Raw genomic sequence first — 14,791 nt, 5'->3', positions numbered from 1 at the left:
CATCAGTTCTTGATGCTTCAAGATATTTAGTTAAAATTCTCCAATGACTAATTTCAATTTTGCTGCATATGGAGAGCAGTTAAGAAAAAGAAGGTCACGTAGCATCAAAGTATTTTAAAATAAATCTAGGTGATGGAAGAGAAAACAGTCTCTGTAAGAGGTAAGGGGGGAAAAGTGAACATTCCCCTTTTTTGTTCAGTGAAAATATAAGAATACTCAGACAGTTGGCAGGGTACTAGCAGGTATAACAAAGGGTACCATTGTCTGGGGGACATCCTGCACCCCAACCTTGCCCCAGTCAAACACTGACAGCTGAGGCTCCGAAATGCTGCTCACCACTGCTGCCTCCCATCCACCAAATCCACGAGGGCCATGGAATGTTCTGCAGCACAACCCCACCCCTCCAAGCTGGCTCATGCCGTTTTTTCTAATCACCTTATTTGAATTCATCTTAGCAGCTGATCCAAAATCCACCAGCTTGATATGTCCTGTTCGGTCGATGAGGATGTTCTCAGGCTTGATGTCTCTGTAAGAAAGTCGAGGTCTTATGTTAGCATTGTCTTTGTGTCGATCAACCAGCCTCGGGCCTCAACTCAGCCGAAAATCTTCGCTCATGTGTTACGCTATGCAGACCTTTCCTACTGCGAGATAGGAATGACTAGTACCCATCTTGAAAAGTTCTTTTTTTAAAAGTGAGGGAGAAAAAGCAAATGTGATGCTATTAGATGACTATTTCTACCAGAGGCTCACATTTTATATTTCAAAAACTGAGACCAAAAAACCTAAAGAACTCACCGAGGTCACGAGGTTCACAAATGGGAAAGTCTTTTATCCCAAATTCTACATCCCCACGATATATATAATATGTAATATATGATCTATATCTGCTATCTCTGTATATGACTCTGAGGTAAAGAAAGGATGTGAAGAGATACCTGAGGACCAAGACTTCTGCAGAATGTCTTTGTAACTTACTATGCTGGCAGTAAAAAGTGCTACCTATGATGGGGATCTTGAGTAACCTGCAAAAGTCCATGTGTTAAAGGCTTGGACCTCAGTGATGGGGGATGTCCTTCTGTATATATGTTTCTCTTATTGGTTAATGAATAAAACACTGTTTGGCCAATGAGGCAGGAAGATAGGCGGGACTAGGAGACAAGGAGAATTCTGGGAAAGTTGGCAGAGGGAGTCGGCTAGAGTTGCCATGTAGGCCACCAAAGGAGTAATAGGTCTGGACCCTTCTCTAGTAAGATAAGACCATGTGGGAATACTTAGATTAATAGAAATGGGTTAATAAATAAGACAAAGCTAGTCAATAAGAAGCCCTAGTCATCATAACTCATATAGCATCTCTGTGTGTTTATCTGGGCAGCTGCAGGAATCTCTAGCAACACCTCAGCGTGACACAACAGGGAGAAAGTGGAACCTATGGGAGATGGGACCCAGTGGGGTAGCGTCAGGTCACTTCTCATAGATGAGAAAGCAACTTAGGACAGAAAAGCCACCTTCATTCCCCACTGCATAAGTTTGAGGCCACAGTTAGGCGGCTTTGTTGCTTTGAGCCTGAAGAGGGTGGAGGATCGCAGCATCAGGCATGTAACAAAGCAAAGCAGTTCACTCTGGTGACAACAGAGCCACCGAGAACAGGGACAAGGTATGCATCTCAAAAGCGTCCTCCAGGGATGGACTTCCTCCAACCAGCCCCACCTCCCAGTTACCAGAACCCCATAAAACACCAACAAGGTATGACTCCCTCAATATATTAACCCATTAGTGAAATCAGAGCCCTCGTGACCCGATCGCTTCAAGCAACCGAGACATATGAGCTGTGAAGGAAAATTTCAGAATCAAACCGTCTGTGGGACCTGTCTCCTCCCGTCTCTTTTTGTGTCTCAGCTAAAGGTGAGTGTTACTACTCTACCATAAGAACAAGGAAACCAATGGAGCCTGCAAATTGGTGAGCCAGAAGAGACCTTTTCTCCAGTTACCTGTTGAGTATTTGGTACAGTAAAGGAAACTGATTAACAGCTTTTGTTAACATCATCTTTTGTTCCCAGGATATGTGCCAGTCCCTCTACCAGTTTTCCTACCATATAACCCAAAGGGCCCAAAGGAGGAGGGGGGGGGAATTCTGGTCCTACTGGTTACATCTGATAGCTAGATCTCACCAGCAAACAGGCACATTGCAATCCTAGCTCTATTCCATGGTTGAATGGGCATGCTAAGATGACAGCCATTTTGGAAAGCTTTTAACCAATCACAGGCAGGCTGGCTAAATGAAGATTTCTTATGACCCTCAAGTTACTATGCAGTTACCGGTGCATGGGTCTCTGCATGATACGGAAAAGTTCTCAGTATGTTCCTAGGAGTCCCACTTACCGATGCACATATCCCATCTGATGCACGCTGTGAACAGCCAAAATCAGCTCAGCAAGGTAAAACTGAATCATGTTTTCATCTAATTGGTCCTCATATCGATTCAGAAGTGACAGTAAATCCCCTCCAGGCTGATATTCCATAACCTGCAGAGAATACCAAAGTTATCCATTTTTCACACACCCCTTGAAGGGAACACCTCAACTGACCCCTCAAACACCATCTAACAATGTTGTAACCCAAAGCCAGTAGAAAGCAATGAGGATGTGTGACACATATCCTAAGACGTAGGATAAGGTCTTTGCCCTATAGAAACTGCATATGTGACCCACAAGAATGGAGGGGTTGCAAGAACAGCCAGACACCATGCATGATGCTGGCAAGGCAAGCCCGAGAAGTTGAAAAATCCACCCCCTCCCACACCCACCCAACTGATGCCCTAGACATTCCCTAGGATCAGGTACACCACATAGATGGATATTCCTGGAGGGCAACAATTGCACTAACATTCATTTTGTATTCCCCTCAGCACACAGCAGAATATAGGAGATGTGTGGTAAATGCAATACAATCCTTCCCTTTTACAGTTAGTGTGAAAGGCAATCAGTGATCTCAATTAAAAATTTAACTATATATATATATCCTTTGGCCTAGCTATTCCACTCTGAACAATTTAAAAGATAGATAAAAGATAGATAAATAAATAGATTCTCTACTGGATGGTTTATAACAAGGGAAATATACCTGGAAATCATCCAAAGGCCTATCCATAAGAAACCATGATACCTCTAAATCATGGGCTATGACTCTTGGATATTAAAAACAAATGATTCCAGTTATTCATACCATTGTGGAAAGCTGTCCATATCACAGAAGGCAACATTCTGTACAGGATAAAGAATAACCTCCCTTTTTCATTAGAAAAAAAATTACATTTTTGATGTATATGAAAAATAAATCAGAATATATAGCTAAAATGCTTTATAAGAAAAGAGGCCAGGCAGTGGTGGTGGTGCACACCTTTAACCCCAGCACTTGGGAGACTGAAGCAAATGGATCTCTGAGTTTGAGGTCAGCCTGGTCTACAGATCAGGCTTCAGGACAGCCAGAGAATCTACCAAGGAGTGAAAATCATCAATGCAAGCGTGTGCATGTGTGCCTCCGTGCGTTCACAAATATACACACACAAGCATTTGTACACGTGTAAATGTTGGTACACTTAGCCTGCATGACACACAATGGATGTCAGAGGACAACAGGTATCAGTCCTTGACTCCAATCTTGTCAGGGTCTCTGTGGTTTGCCAGCACAGAGCCAGAAGAACCGGCTCTCTTCATCTAGACACTCTCCTGCCTCAGTCTCCCACCTCCCTGTAGGAGCACTGGGCCTGCTGCTGCTCACACTATACATCTGATGCTCACCCTGTGCATCTGATGCTCACCCTGTGCATCTGATGCTCACCCTGTGCATCTGATGCTCACCCTGTGCATCTGGTGCTCACACTGGGCCTGCTGCTGCTCACACTGCGCCTGCTGCTGCTCACACTACACATCTGATGCTCGCGCTATGTATCTGGCTTACATTGGTGCTGGAGCTTTGAACTCAGGCCCTCACAGTTGCACAGCAAGCACTTTTTACCCACTTTGCTAAGTCCCCAATCCTCCTTCATCTTTTCTTATGAAAACCAGATGTAAAATTTTTCTGAGTCAATGCATGACATGGAGGCCAGTCAGCTTGGTCTGACTCACCTGGTGACTTCACTTCTCAACCTTTCATGGTCTTCCCCTGGAAACTCCAGATAAGACTAATCCGCTTGCAAGGCTGCTTGAGGACCTGGCTGGGTGCCTGGAGCTGAACCACTGCATGGTTCTTTTCTGGCTGGAGAGAAGCTAGGACCCACTTGAGCTGCAGCGGCAATTGCTCCCCTGGGAGTTCTCCTGCCCTTTGCTCTAAGGTCCACTTTGGTGGCCAGTGCCAGCCTGTGTCCAATCCCTTCCAGAAAAGACATTTTTTCAAATGCACTTCTGTCAAGAAACACTAAATCCTCTGTGATGGTTCATCTTAACTGTCAACTTGATTGCACTTACGATCACCATGGAAACACACCTGGGGGAGGGGGGAATAGAGTTTCCAGAAAGTTTTGACTGAAGAGGAAAGAGCCACCCTGAATGTGGGCAGCATCACTCCACGGGCTGGGGTCCCGGGATGAATAAAATGAGAATGAGAGCTAAGTACCTGTGTTCATCTCTAGGTTCCTGACTGCGGATACGGTATGAGGCGCCACCCCACCCCACCCCACCGGCCATTCCTCCCCTGCCATGCAGGACAGTAAGATGAAATAAAGGCCTTCCTCCCTTCTGTGGCTTCTTGCCAAGTATATAGCCATGGCAATGACGCAAGTGATTGACACACCTACCAAACCCTACACCTAAGCAGCCAGCTCTGGGATGTGAATTCTGTTACCCTTCCAACTGCTGTTTGCCTTTCCTGTCATCTTGAGAGAAAAGCTCTAAGCAAGTGTGATGCTAAGCACAGTTGCCAACACCTGGGAAGAGGGACCCTCAACTGAGGGACCCATCATACCTCCATCAGTGGGCATGTCCGTGGGGCATTCTCTTCATTCCCAACTACTGTAGGGTGGTACCATCCCTAAGCAGGTGGGCCTGGGCTATGGAAGGAAAGTAGCTGGCTATCGGCCTGAGACCAAGCAAGCAAAAGGCATTCCTGCTTGAGTTCCCTTCAGTGGTAGACTGTGACCTGAAAGCATTAGATGAAATATAGCTTTTCCTCCCCTAGGTGCTTTTGGTTTATGGTATTTATCACAGCAACAGAGCACCAACTAGAACAAGTCAGATGGAGAGCCTCTGTACAGGTCCCCAGAGGTCCCAGGTTGGTCCTCCTAAATATTTCAGGAAGTCCACCCAGCACCAGGCCAGCCTGGAGCCAGATACCTTTGGGGAAGTCAGGGACTTGAACATCCTCTTATAGCCCTCGAACTGACCTGTTCACACGGCTTATGCTCTGCACACACTGGACTACTTACTGCTCTGGGAGAGCAAGATGCCATTCTGTACCACAGTTGCTCAGAGCAAACTGATTCACCAACAAGTACAACACCTAGAAGGGGTAAAACTATTTCCTCCATATTCGCAGCACAGCCAATAACGATGACGTCAGCTACTCACCTCAGCCCTAGAGGAGCCCACAGGAGCCACCTGGCTTGCTAGAGCTCACCCACTCATCCCAACCTGGTTCTCCACAGGCCTGGGGATGTGGGTGAATGCTAATTTGTAAGTCTGCTTTAAATATATATTGCCATTAAAAGGGTCTTAAACAGCAAAAGGAAATTCACAGATAATAGCAGACGCACTCATAGTTTCAGAATACATATAGTTTAAAAATAAGAACAATGCATATTTATGATGACGCACCACTGTTACAGACTTCCTTGGGCTCTGTTATGTGAACCAGAATGGCTTCCAAGTGTAAGGCTGAGAGAGTCAAAACTACCGCAACTGTTGGCAACTTTGGTGAGCTCACATGTCAACTCCTGAAGATTCTTCTGTTTGGTAGAACCAGCAGAAATTTTCCAGAAAACCAGAATTTCTTACAAAGAGACAATGATATGTGTTCTTCACTCCTTTTTGCGAGATGGCCACCCAAACTAGATTCATCTTTCCTAGGGTCAAACTACCTCCCATGTCTGCAGAAGCCAAAGATTGATTGAGAAAACAAGCCACAAAAATGACAACAGCTGCTAGCCTGTGCGCTCAATGACTGGGGCCAAAATAGACACCCTAAATGACAAGCATCTGAGTAGGATGGATCTTTATCAGAGAGCCTAATCAAACTTCATGAGCCAGCACAGTCCCCAATTAGCATACTAAAATCTCCAACTGCACAATACAGAACTGCTCTGGGCATCCAGAGTCACTCCGAGGAGCCCGAGACTCTCCACAGCCCACGACTACACTATAGCATGTAGGTCTCATTTGGGATACACGGAGCCCACAGGGGACACAGTTTGTGTGGAATCAACCCAAGTGTAATCAATTACCATTCTGTTGAACTTAAAAGGGATGATAAAGAATTGGGACATGGGGTCTTTCACAAACATCTGGGACTATGAGAGATGGTGCCCTGCTGAGGGGTTGATAAGGTCTTCATCAAAGGTCACAAACTAAGAGATTTAACCTCACTCTTAACCACTCTTAACTTCAAACTTGCAATCCTCCTGCCTCAGTCTCCTGAGTCCCGGGCTTGTGGACATACATTACCACACCAAGCTGAGGAATGTACTTTCCCACACTATTTATAATATTATTGTTGCATATGTGTGTGGGAGTATATGTAAAAGTCAGAGGACAATGCTGTAGACTTGGTTCTCTTTTCCCAGCTTTACATGGTTTCCAGGGATTGAACTCAAGTCCATCAGGTTTTTAGGACAAGAGCCTTCCTGGCTGAGTCACTTCATCCAGAGAATGCATTTTTTTATTTTTTTTTAATATTTTTAGATTTTTTTTTATTTAAATTAGAAAAAAGCTTGTTTCACATGTCAATCCCAGCTCCTTCTCCCTGCCCTCCCCCCCAATTCCCCTCCAAACCCCCAATCCCTACTTCGCTCCCCAGGGAGGGTGAGGCCCTCCATGGGGGATCTTCAGAGCTGTCATTCACATCCAGGGCAGAGCCTAGGCCCTCCCCACATGCCATCCTAGAGCTTCATCCAGTGGCTGAAGGAAGCAGAGGCAGACACCCACAGCTAAACAGTGAACTGAACTCCTGGAACCCAGTTGCAGAGAGGGAGAAATGATGAGCAAAGGAGCCAAGACCAGGCTGGTGAAGCCCACAGAAACAACTGGCCTGAACAAGGGGGAACTCATGGACCCCAGACTGATGGCTGAGAGGCCAGCATGGAACTTATTCAGACCCCCTAAATTTGGGTGTCAGTGAGGAGGCCTTGGCAATCCATGGGACCTTGGGTAGTAGATCAGTATTTTTTTTTCTTTTTTTTCTCAATATATGTTTTTATTTAAATTAGAAACATGAATGCTTCACATGTCAGTCCCAGCTCCCTCTCCCACCCCTCCTCCCTTGTCCCTCCACCAGCTCCCTAGCCCCCCACCCAATCCCCACATCATTCCCCAGGGAGGGTCTCACCCTCCCTGGGGGGGGATCTCTAAAGTCTGCCATTTAATCCTGGGCAGAGCCTAGACCCTTCCCCATGTGTCCAGGCTGAGAAAGCATCCCTCTATTAGGAATGGGCTCCCAAAGCTCCTTCATAAACCATGGTGAACACTGATCTACTACCCAAGGCCCCAGTGATTTCTGTGGCCTCCTCCCTGGCACTACATTCATGGAGCTGCATCAGTCTCCTGCTGGTCTCTCAGCCATCAGTCTGGGATTCAAGAGCTCCCAGTGAATGCATTTTTAAGGAGTGTTGCTGGTGTTACTCACCCAGCACTGCGCTGGGACCATTATTGATGATCTGCACAACCAATTCGTTTTCCTAGTCCAGTCATATCCAAAGTTCCTGAATCCCTGTGCCCTTGAATGGACCTTGGCTTGAATACAGCCATTACTTCTGCTTACACCTTTTACAGCGACTTCTCAGAGGCTTTCTGAACATCAAGACAAGATCACAGACAATAAAGGGCTGGAAAATAACCAGACCATTGGCATTGAAACAATGACCTTTCACCCTTGCAAGAACCAGAGACATCTCCTACACAGATGGGAGATTTCATCCAAGTGGGGAAATCACCAAATCACAGCAATCAAAAGCTGAGGAGAAGAGACGGTGAGAAAGAGCCCTCAGGCAAAATGGGCCTAAACAGTGTGGCCACCCTGCTGACAACAGAGGCTGCAAAGCAGCTGACAGACGAGCCTGGCTTGGAGCTGTGAAGGACTTGCTCTTACAACGCAGAGACTCTCTGGCCGACAGAGACAGACCCTTCCACAGCAGCAGCTGCAAATGCTAATTAAAGGGCAGATCTTACACATGTTCAGTTTGGAAGGATCGGATGCTTCTCTGTTGGGTTTTACATCTATACTCCCAGGATGGCAGTGGCAATTTCCACTCATTGTTCTGAAGTCAAAATGAAGGACAAATGTGTCTATATGAACATGTGTGCATGTATGAATATTTAATAGTTATTTAGTATTGTTATAGTTTGAATGTATCCTCAAAAGTCCACATGTTGGGGTTAGTGACACAGTGCATCAGGAATGGGCAGTTGGCACCTGGTCTGTGGACCTGAGTTTATTCCCTGGAATCCACATGGTAGAAGGTGAGAACTAACTCCCAAAAGTTGTCCTCTGACCTCTATAAGTATGTAAGTATGTCAGGGTATACACACACACACACACACACACACACACACACACACACACACACACACACACACACTTCACATGATGGGGCTGGAGAGATGGCTTAAAGCAATGAAGTAGGTAAAGCACTTGCTGTATGCATGAGGACCACAGTTTAGATCCCCATAACCTATGGAAATGCTAGATGGGAGTGGTAGGGCCTGCCTGCAATTCCAACATTTGGATCCACAGAGCAAGCTGGCAAACTCTGAGCTCAACCGTAAGACCTTGCTTCAATGAATAAAGTATGGTTCAATCAAGGAAGATTCCCCACATCACACTTGGACATCCATGTGTATGCACACACACACATACAACCACATACATGTGTGCCCACACACATGAATAGGGAAAAAATGTTTACACGTTGACTGTTTAACCCCAAATTTACATAATGATGCTATTTGGAGTAGTGCCTTTGGGAGGTAATTAGGGATAAAGACACAGACTGCGTGTAAGTGTGATGATAGCATTAGTGGCTTTCTAACGAGAGACAGACTCACATTGTGACTGTCTTAGCATGTGACACTCTCTACCAAGCTATCATGCATGACCAGATGCCAACCTAATGCTGGTGATACACTCTTGGAGTTCCAAGCCTCTAGAGTAGAGAGCCAAATCAACTTCTAGTCTTCACCAAGGCTGTCTCGAGAACTTCGTTATAGCACTAGCAAGTTATAGACTAAGACAAGTTCTACTCCACTTTGCACAGAGCATCAGCAGAGACATGCTGTGCAAGCCACCTCTCAGAAATGTCACCTTGAAATGCTTACACACTCAGTGTGCACCATGACAGAATGCAATGGTGCCCATGGAGTCACAGTGTGCTCTGCCCAGTGTTTCTGAACTTCGTCACTGGGGAGCATGAGACTCCTCTAAGGAAAGTGGCCCCTGACAGAGACCTTTTATTGCTTTTCTGGAAAGGCAAGGTAACCTCTAGGAGATGAGAGAAAGCCTTTACCTCTGAAGGTCTGAATTCCAGCCCAATTCAGCCATCTATTTAAAAAAAGAAATTACCTAGCTCTTGGGAGGCAGAGGCAGGCCAATCCCTAAATTTGAGGCCAGCCTGGTCTACAGGGACACACAGAGAAAACAAAACAAAACAAACAAACAAAAAAAACCTTTCAGAGTACTGGATCACATTGGGAAAGAAACAGTACACCCAACCAAGTAACTAGGGATGTGAGTTAGGGAAGGGCCACTGACAAAGGATCAGTTTAAAGGAAATAATAAACACAGAATGATGGAAATCCCCAAGGCTGACAGCATGTAAGGGGAAAGGGCCCATTCCTGGGCCTCGAACCACAAGAGACTGCAGATGTGTACATTATGTTACTGGGTAGATAAAGAAGCAAGTCAGAAACCAGAGGCCTGGGGCTAAAAGGCAACAGTTCTGAGAGACGCTGCTGGACCAGCAGCTGCACCACATGGAAGTGTGTGAGAAGAAATACAGACTGGGGTACCCACCCAGTCAGACCTCCCGAATCTGAGACTCTGGGGGTGGAGACAAACTGAGGCCATGCAATTAAACCTCGGCTCCTAACAAGGACAGAACTCTTAATTCACTCTCTTGAAATATGCCTCAGATCCTGAACATAGAACAACTGTTTCAAACTCAAAGAACCCCGATGGCAGTAACACATGCAGGCAACTGAATTGGAGCCAAAAAGAGGAATTACTACCTTATCCACCAATGGGAAAACTCAAGCTGAAAGAGGCACCAGCTCTGGAGAGATGCAACAAGGAACACCAATAGAAGAAGAATGGGTCCTCTAAGCACCAGGTTTTCTGATGGGCAGGGGTCTCCTAAACCCTGGCTGCAAAGGACGAAACATGCAAACAGACAATCCTAGCCAAGAGATCAAAACAGCACATGTCTCGTTGTCAAAGCTATCATAAGCTGCCACATCGTACTAGGGTAAACAATGGCGCTGCCTTCATTAACTTCCTCCTGACTCAATGCTGGTGTCCCCGAAGGCCCTGGGGTCTGAGGCACAAATGTCTCGTTTCCAAATTGCTCCTACACAGATATGAAATGCTGTCCACAGAACTGCAGGAGTGTGTGGGTTGGAGACTGAGAGGATATGAAAAACTAACCTCCAACTGCACAACAAAAGGAGGATTCCACCAGGTGTCATCCTGGATACAGGCATGCAGAAGGTGGAGCTAGGAGCCCGAGGACCATTGACTATTCCCCCACACCCGCCCTTCCACTCACTCTTCCATAGTGCGATGATCAGACTTTCTGCAACTTGATTGGACTGAGAAGCACGTGGGAGACAGTAGCACAATGTCTGGATATACCTGTGAGGGTATTTCCAGGGAGAGTCAAGCAAACGGAGAGACCAATCCTGAATATAAGTGATAGTATCTTACAAGCTGGGGGTTCTGATGGAAGGGATAAGGGAGGCAGGCTAGGGGCACAGTTCTTCTCTTTCTCTGCTTCCTGGCAGCCATAATAAGCTGTCCTTCTTCTCATCCATACCCTCCCTGCCATGATGGACTGAGAATCTGAAACTGTGGGCTGAAATAAATTCTTTCTCCTTTAAACAGTTCCCCCATGAATTTGGTTACAGAAATGAAAAGTCAGCAACAAGGATTTTTAGCAGCTAAACAGCATATGGCCATGTCTCCCAAGCAGGGGGATATTCAGTCTAAATTCTGGTTAAGAGAGCGTTAGAGGAAATAATTTCATACATAATTCTGTGTGGAGGGAATTTTCTTTCTCTAAATGTCTCTCTTCTCTTACCATCCAGTTGGAACAAGGATATCAACAGCAATCACATGAAGGACAGCCTCCTAAGAGACAGAGGAGCCACCATGAGGAAGGAACCTGGTTCTAAACCAATACCTACAACCAAGCAAGCCCCACCAGCATGAACTGTTGGCTCTCTTTGTATCTCTCTACACGCAACTGGGGGAAAAGTCATTTGGGATGAACAGAGAAGAAAATGTAAAGTAACAAAACAGAAAGGAGGTTTGTTGTGATATCTTGTTTATACTCCAACAAATAAAGCTTGCCTGAAGGTCAGATATAGAGGTCTAGGGAGTCTGTACAGACAGACAGGAAGTGAGATGACTGGGAGGAAAAAGGAATATAAGGCGGAAGGAGACACAGGAAGTTGGTCTCTTTTCAGTCACCATTTTGCCGAGGTAAGAACTCTAGTGGCTGGATGCTCTACTTCTCTGATCTTGCAGCTTTCACCCCCTAAGATCTGACTCTAGGTTTTTATTATTAAGATCTATTAAAACTCGCATTACAGAGGTTCAGAGTGTCAAGTTCAATCTGAGAGCCAGGGCAGCCTGAAGAAGTCCCTCAGCATGAAAGATATCAATACAAAAGATTTTGCAAAAGAATTCAGATACCACACTACAAATGGCGGGCTGTGAAACAATGTTTTCTTTGTAGAAATCAACATCTTTGTGGAAGGGCACTGGTGAAGGTTGATATCCCACATGATATAACAGATTATTTTCATGAGCCACATCAACAAAGCTCTGCTTCCATGGGCCAGCTGCCAGGATTACATCCTAACCTTGATAGGTGGAAACCAGAGACTGGGAGGAATTTGTTACCTCTGCTGTGCATCAGAAAATGACAAGCCAAGATCAATGGGATGTCACTGCAAAGAAGTATTTTTTGTTTGTTTGGTTGGTTGGTTAGTTTTACGAGACAGGGTTTCTCTGTATTGCTTTGGAGGCTGTTGCAGCCCGGCCTCGAACTCACAGAGATCCACCTGCCTCTGCCTCCCGAGTGCTGGGATTAAAGGCGTGCGCCACCACCGCCCGGCTGCAAAGAAGTATTTTTAAGCACCAAAATTGAAAACATCCCAAGTTCAAATTCCTCATAGTACTCCAAATTTTGGGGGGAAGAAAAAGAAAGAAAAAAATCTCATTTAGGCATATATTGAATTGCATACTTTAGTCTAAACTCCAACTGCTAACATGAAATGATTTGGGTAAATCTGTACGTAAACCTGAATTCTGCTGGAACAATCATCCATCCTGTGAGTATATCTCAGGCATATACTTAGTAAACATCTACCAGGAGCATCAAGACATAATCGCTCCAGTTAGGAAGAGGACTCACCCTGACTCATGGGCATGGGGGTACAGGCTACAGAAGACATGGTGTCCATCCCAGGAGCAGAATGCCCAGGAGGGATTTCTGAAAGAAAAAAAATCTGATCCCAGCCCAGAGAGAGGAAACAGAGAAAGAAGAAACAGGGAGATGAGAGGCAAGGTCGAAAGCAAAGGAAGTACTGGGGCAAAGGTGATATGAAAGAGAGACTTGGAGGGACGGGCTTGAAAGGCCTAGTAAACACAACCATGTGGCTGGCCTGAATTCACCCAGAGGTATCCGGAGGACAGGTGGAGTTCTGACAGCAGGATGACTCGGTAGCACAGTGTGGAAGACCTAGGGGAAGGGCAGGATGGATGGCAGGGAGGTTAACACAGAAATGTATATAAATGGAAACCGAGGAGGGGACAGAGAGAAGAGATGGTCAAGCAAGAGGTACAAGAAGCAGAATCTTGTTTTGTTTTTAAATAGCTAAAATATACCTGCAATTATCCTGCCCCAGAATTACAAATTAGTGTTCAACTTCAGGAGGAGCAAGCCATAGAGGTGCCCAGGGGACACAGTGAGAGTAATTCAGTGACTGACGAAGACGCTTATGCTGCTATAGAATGAGATTCTGGATTCAGAAACTTTCTGGTTTTGGAAAGAAAAAGTAGCTCATATGATTTCTATCATACAACCTCAGTAGTCTGGGACATGACCTCAGATGTTGACAGGGAACGCTGGGACCACAGGACCCTTGAGTTGGATGCCAGCCTGGGTACATGACAAGACCTTTTCTCAAACCACCAAAACCCAGAAAGAAACTGAAATTCATAAGGAGCCAAGGCAAATAGGCCAACTCTTCCAGATCAGAAACAGAGGCAGTGACATCATCAAAACAGAAAAGAAAAAAAGCCCAGTGGCAGTTTAAGACAAAAACCAGCTCCCTGCATCCTTCCACAAGCCTCCTTAGCCCCACCCAAGGTGACATGAGAGTCTCACCTCAGGGACTGATCCAGGAACAAAGGTTGTTTCTAAAATACACACCTTACATTTAAGAACCTAACCCTCTAAGAACCTAAGCAGGACCCCAAATGAACTTTGGTGTTCCACAAGGTATAGAACCAGAGAAAACTATGGCACCATCCAAAGTGCTGAACTGGAGGTCAGGGTGTTGCTCAGTGGTAAAGCGGATGGATGCTGGACCAAAAGAACGAAGTATAGCACTATGTAGTAACATCAAAGATATTGGAGACAGGGTTTCACTATGTGGCCCTGATTGGCCTGCAACTCACAGAAAGCCAACTGCCTCTGCCTCCTAAGTGCTGGCATTCCTGGAGGGGAAAAAAAAACAAACAAAAGAAAACCTTTTGGTTGTATTTACATCAACGTGTTCCATTTTTCCCCAGTAAAACACAGTTAAGGTCAGAAAGAGCATGTACTCCATTAGCATTTGTTCCCCAGAGAGGTAAGAAAAGAAAGCAAAAGACGATGGTTCCACTTCAGACATCTGCACTGTACACATTTTTTTAAAACTTTTTAAGTTTCACTTCTTTGTGCATGTGTGTACATCAGAGGATACAATTTGCAAGAGTTAATTCTGTCTCTCCATCTTGTAGGTCCCAGGAGTCAAACTCAGGTCTTCAGGCTTGGTACCAAGCAGCCCAACCTGCTGAGCCATTCCACTGGCCCAGTATATGCATTTTTAGGGTAGGATTGGGGGATACTGGTATGCATTTTTAATTTTCTCTTAACAACTGTGCAAAGCCATGGGGTACAATATGATATCTCAATAAATTTATACAATGTACAGTGATCAAATCAAAACAATTAAACTCACCACCTTCCATCTGCTTTGTCCATTCAACCTTCCTCTTTTAGTTATTGTGAAGCATGTAATAATTATTAGAGATCGTTGCCCTCCGCCACTACAGGACACCAAAGCTTATCCATTTTACCTAGCTACTCATAGTAGTCTAACTG

The 14,791-nt window shown here is 45.4% G+C and overlaps 1 protein-coding gene across 1 annotated transcript in view; it reads right to left on the bottom strand.

Moving 5' to 3' along the window:
• Cit (citron rho-interacting serine/threonine kinase) overlaps positions 1-14,791 on the bottom strand; it is a 171,778-nt gene that overhangs the window by 132,928 nt on the left and 24,059 nt on the right. Inside the window, exons 6-7 of the mRNA XM_040731524.1 lie at positions 2,380-2,522; positions 436-526 (exon numbers count right to left, since the gene is read on the bottom strand). Of these exons, the coding sequence (XP_040587458.1) occupies positions 436-526; positions 2,380-2,522 (234 nt within the window). The remainder of the gene's footprint in view (positions 1-435; positions 527-2,379; positions 2,523-14,791) is intronic.

Source organism: Mesocricetus auratus, unplaced genomic scaffold, assembly GCF_017639785.1.
Source record: "Mesocricetus auratus isolate SY011 unplaced genomic scaffold, BCM_Maur_2.0 Super-Scaffold_100025, whole genome shotgun sequence".
Classification (NCBI taxonomy): Eukaryota; Metazoa; Chordata; class Mammalia; order Rodentia; family Cricetidae; genus Mesocricetus; species Mesocricetus auratus.
This window is presented reverse-complemented; position numbering and strand designations above follow the sequence as displayed.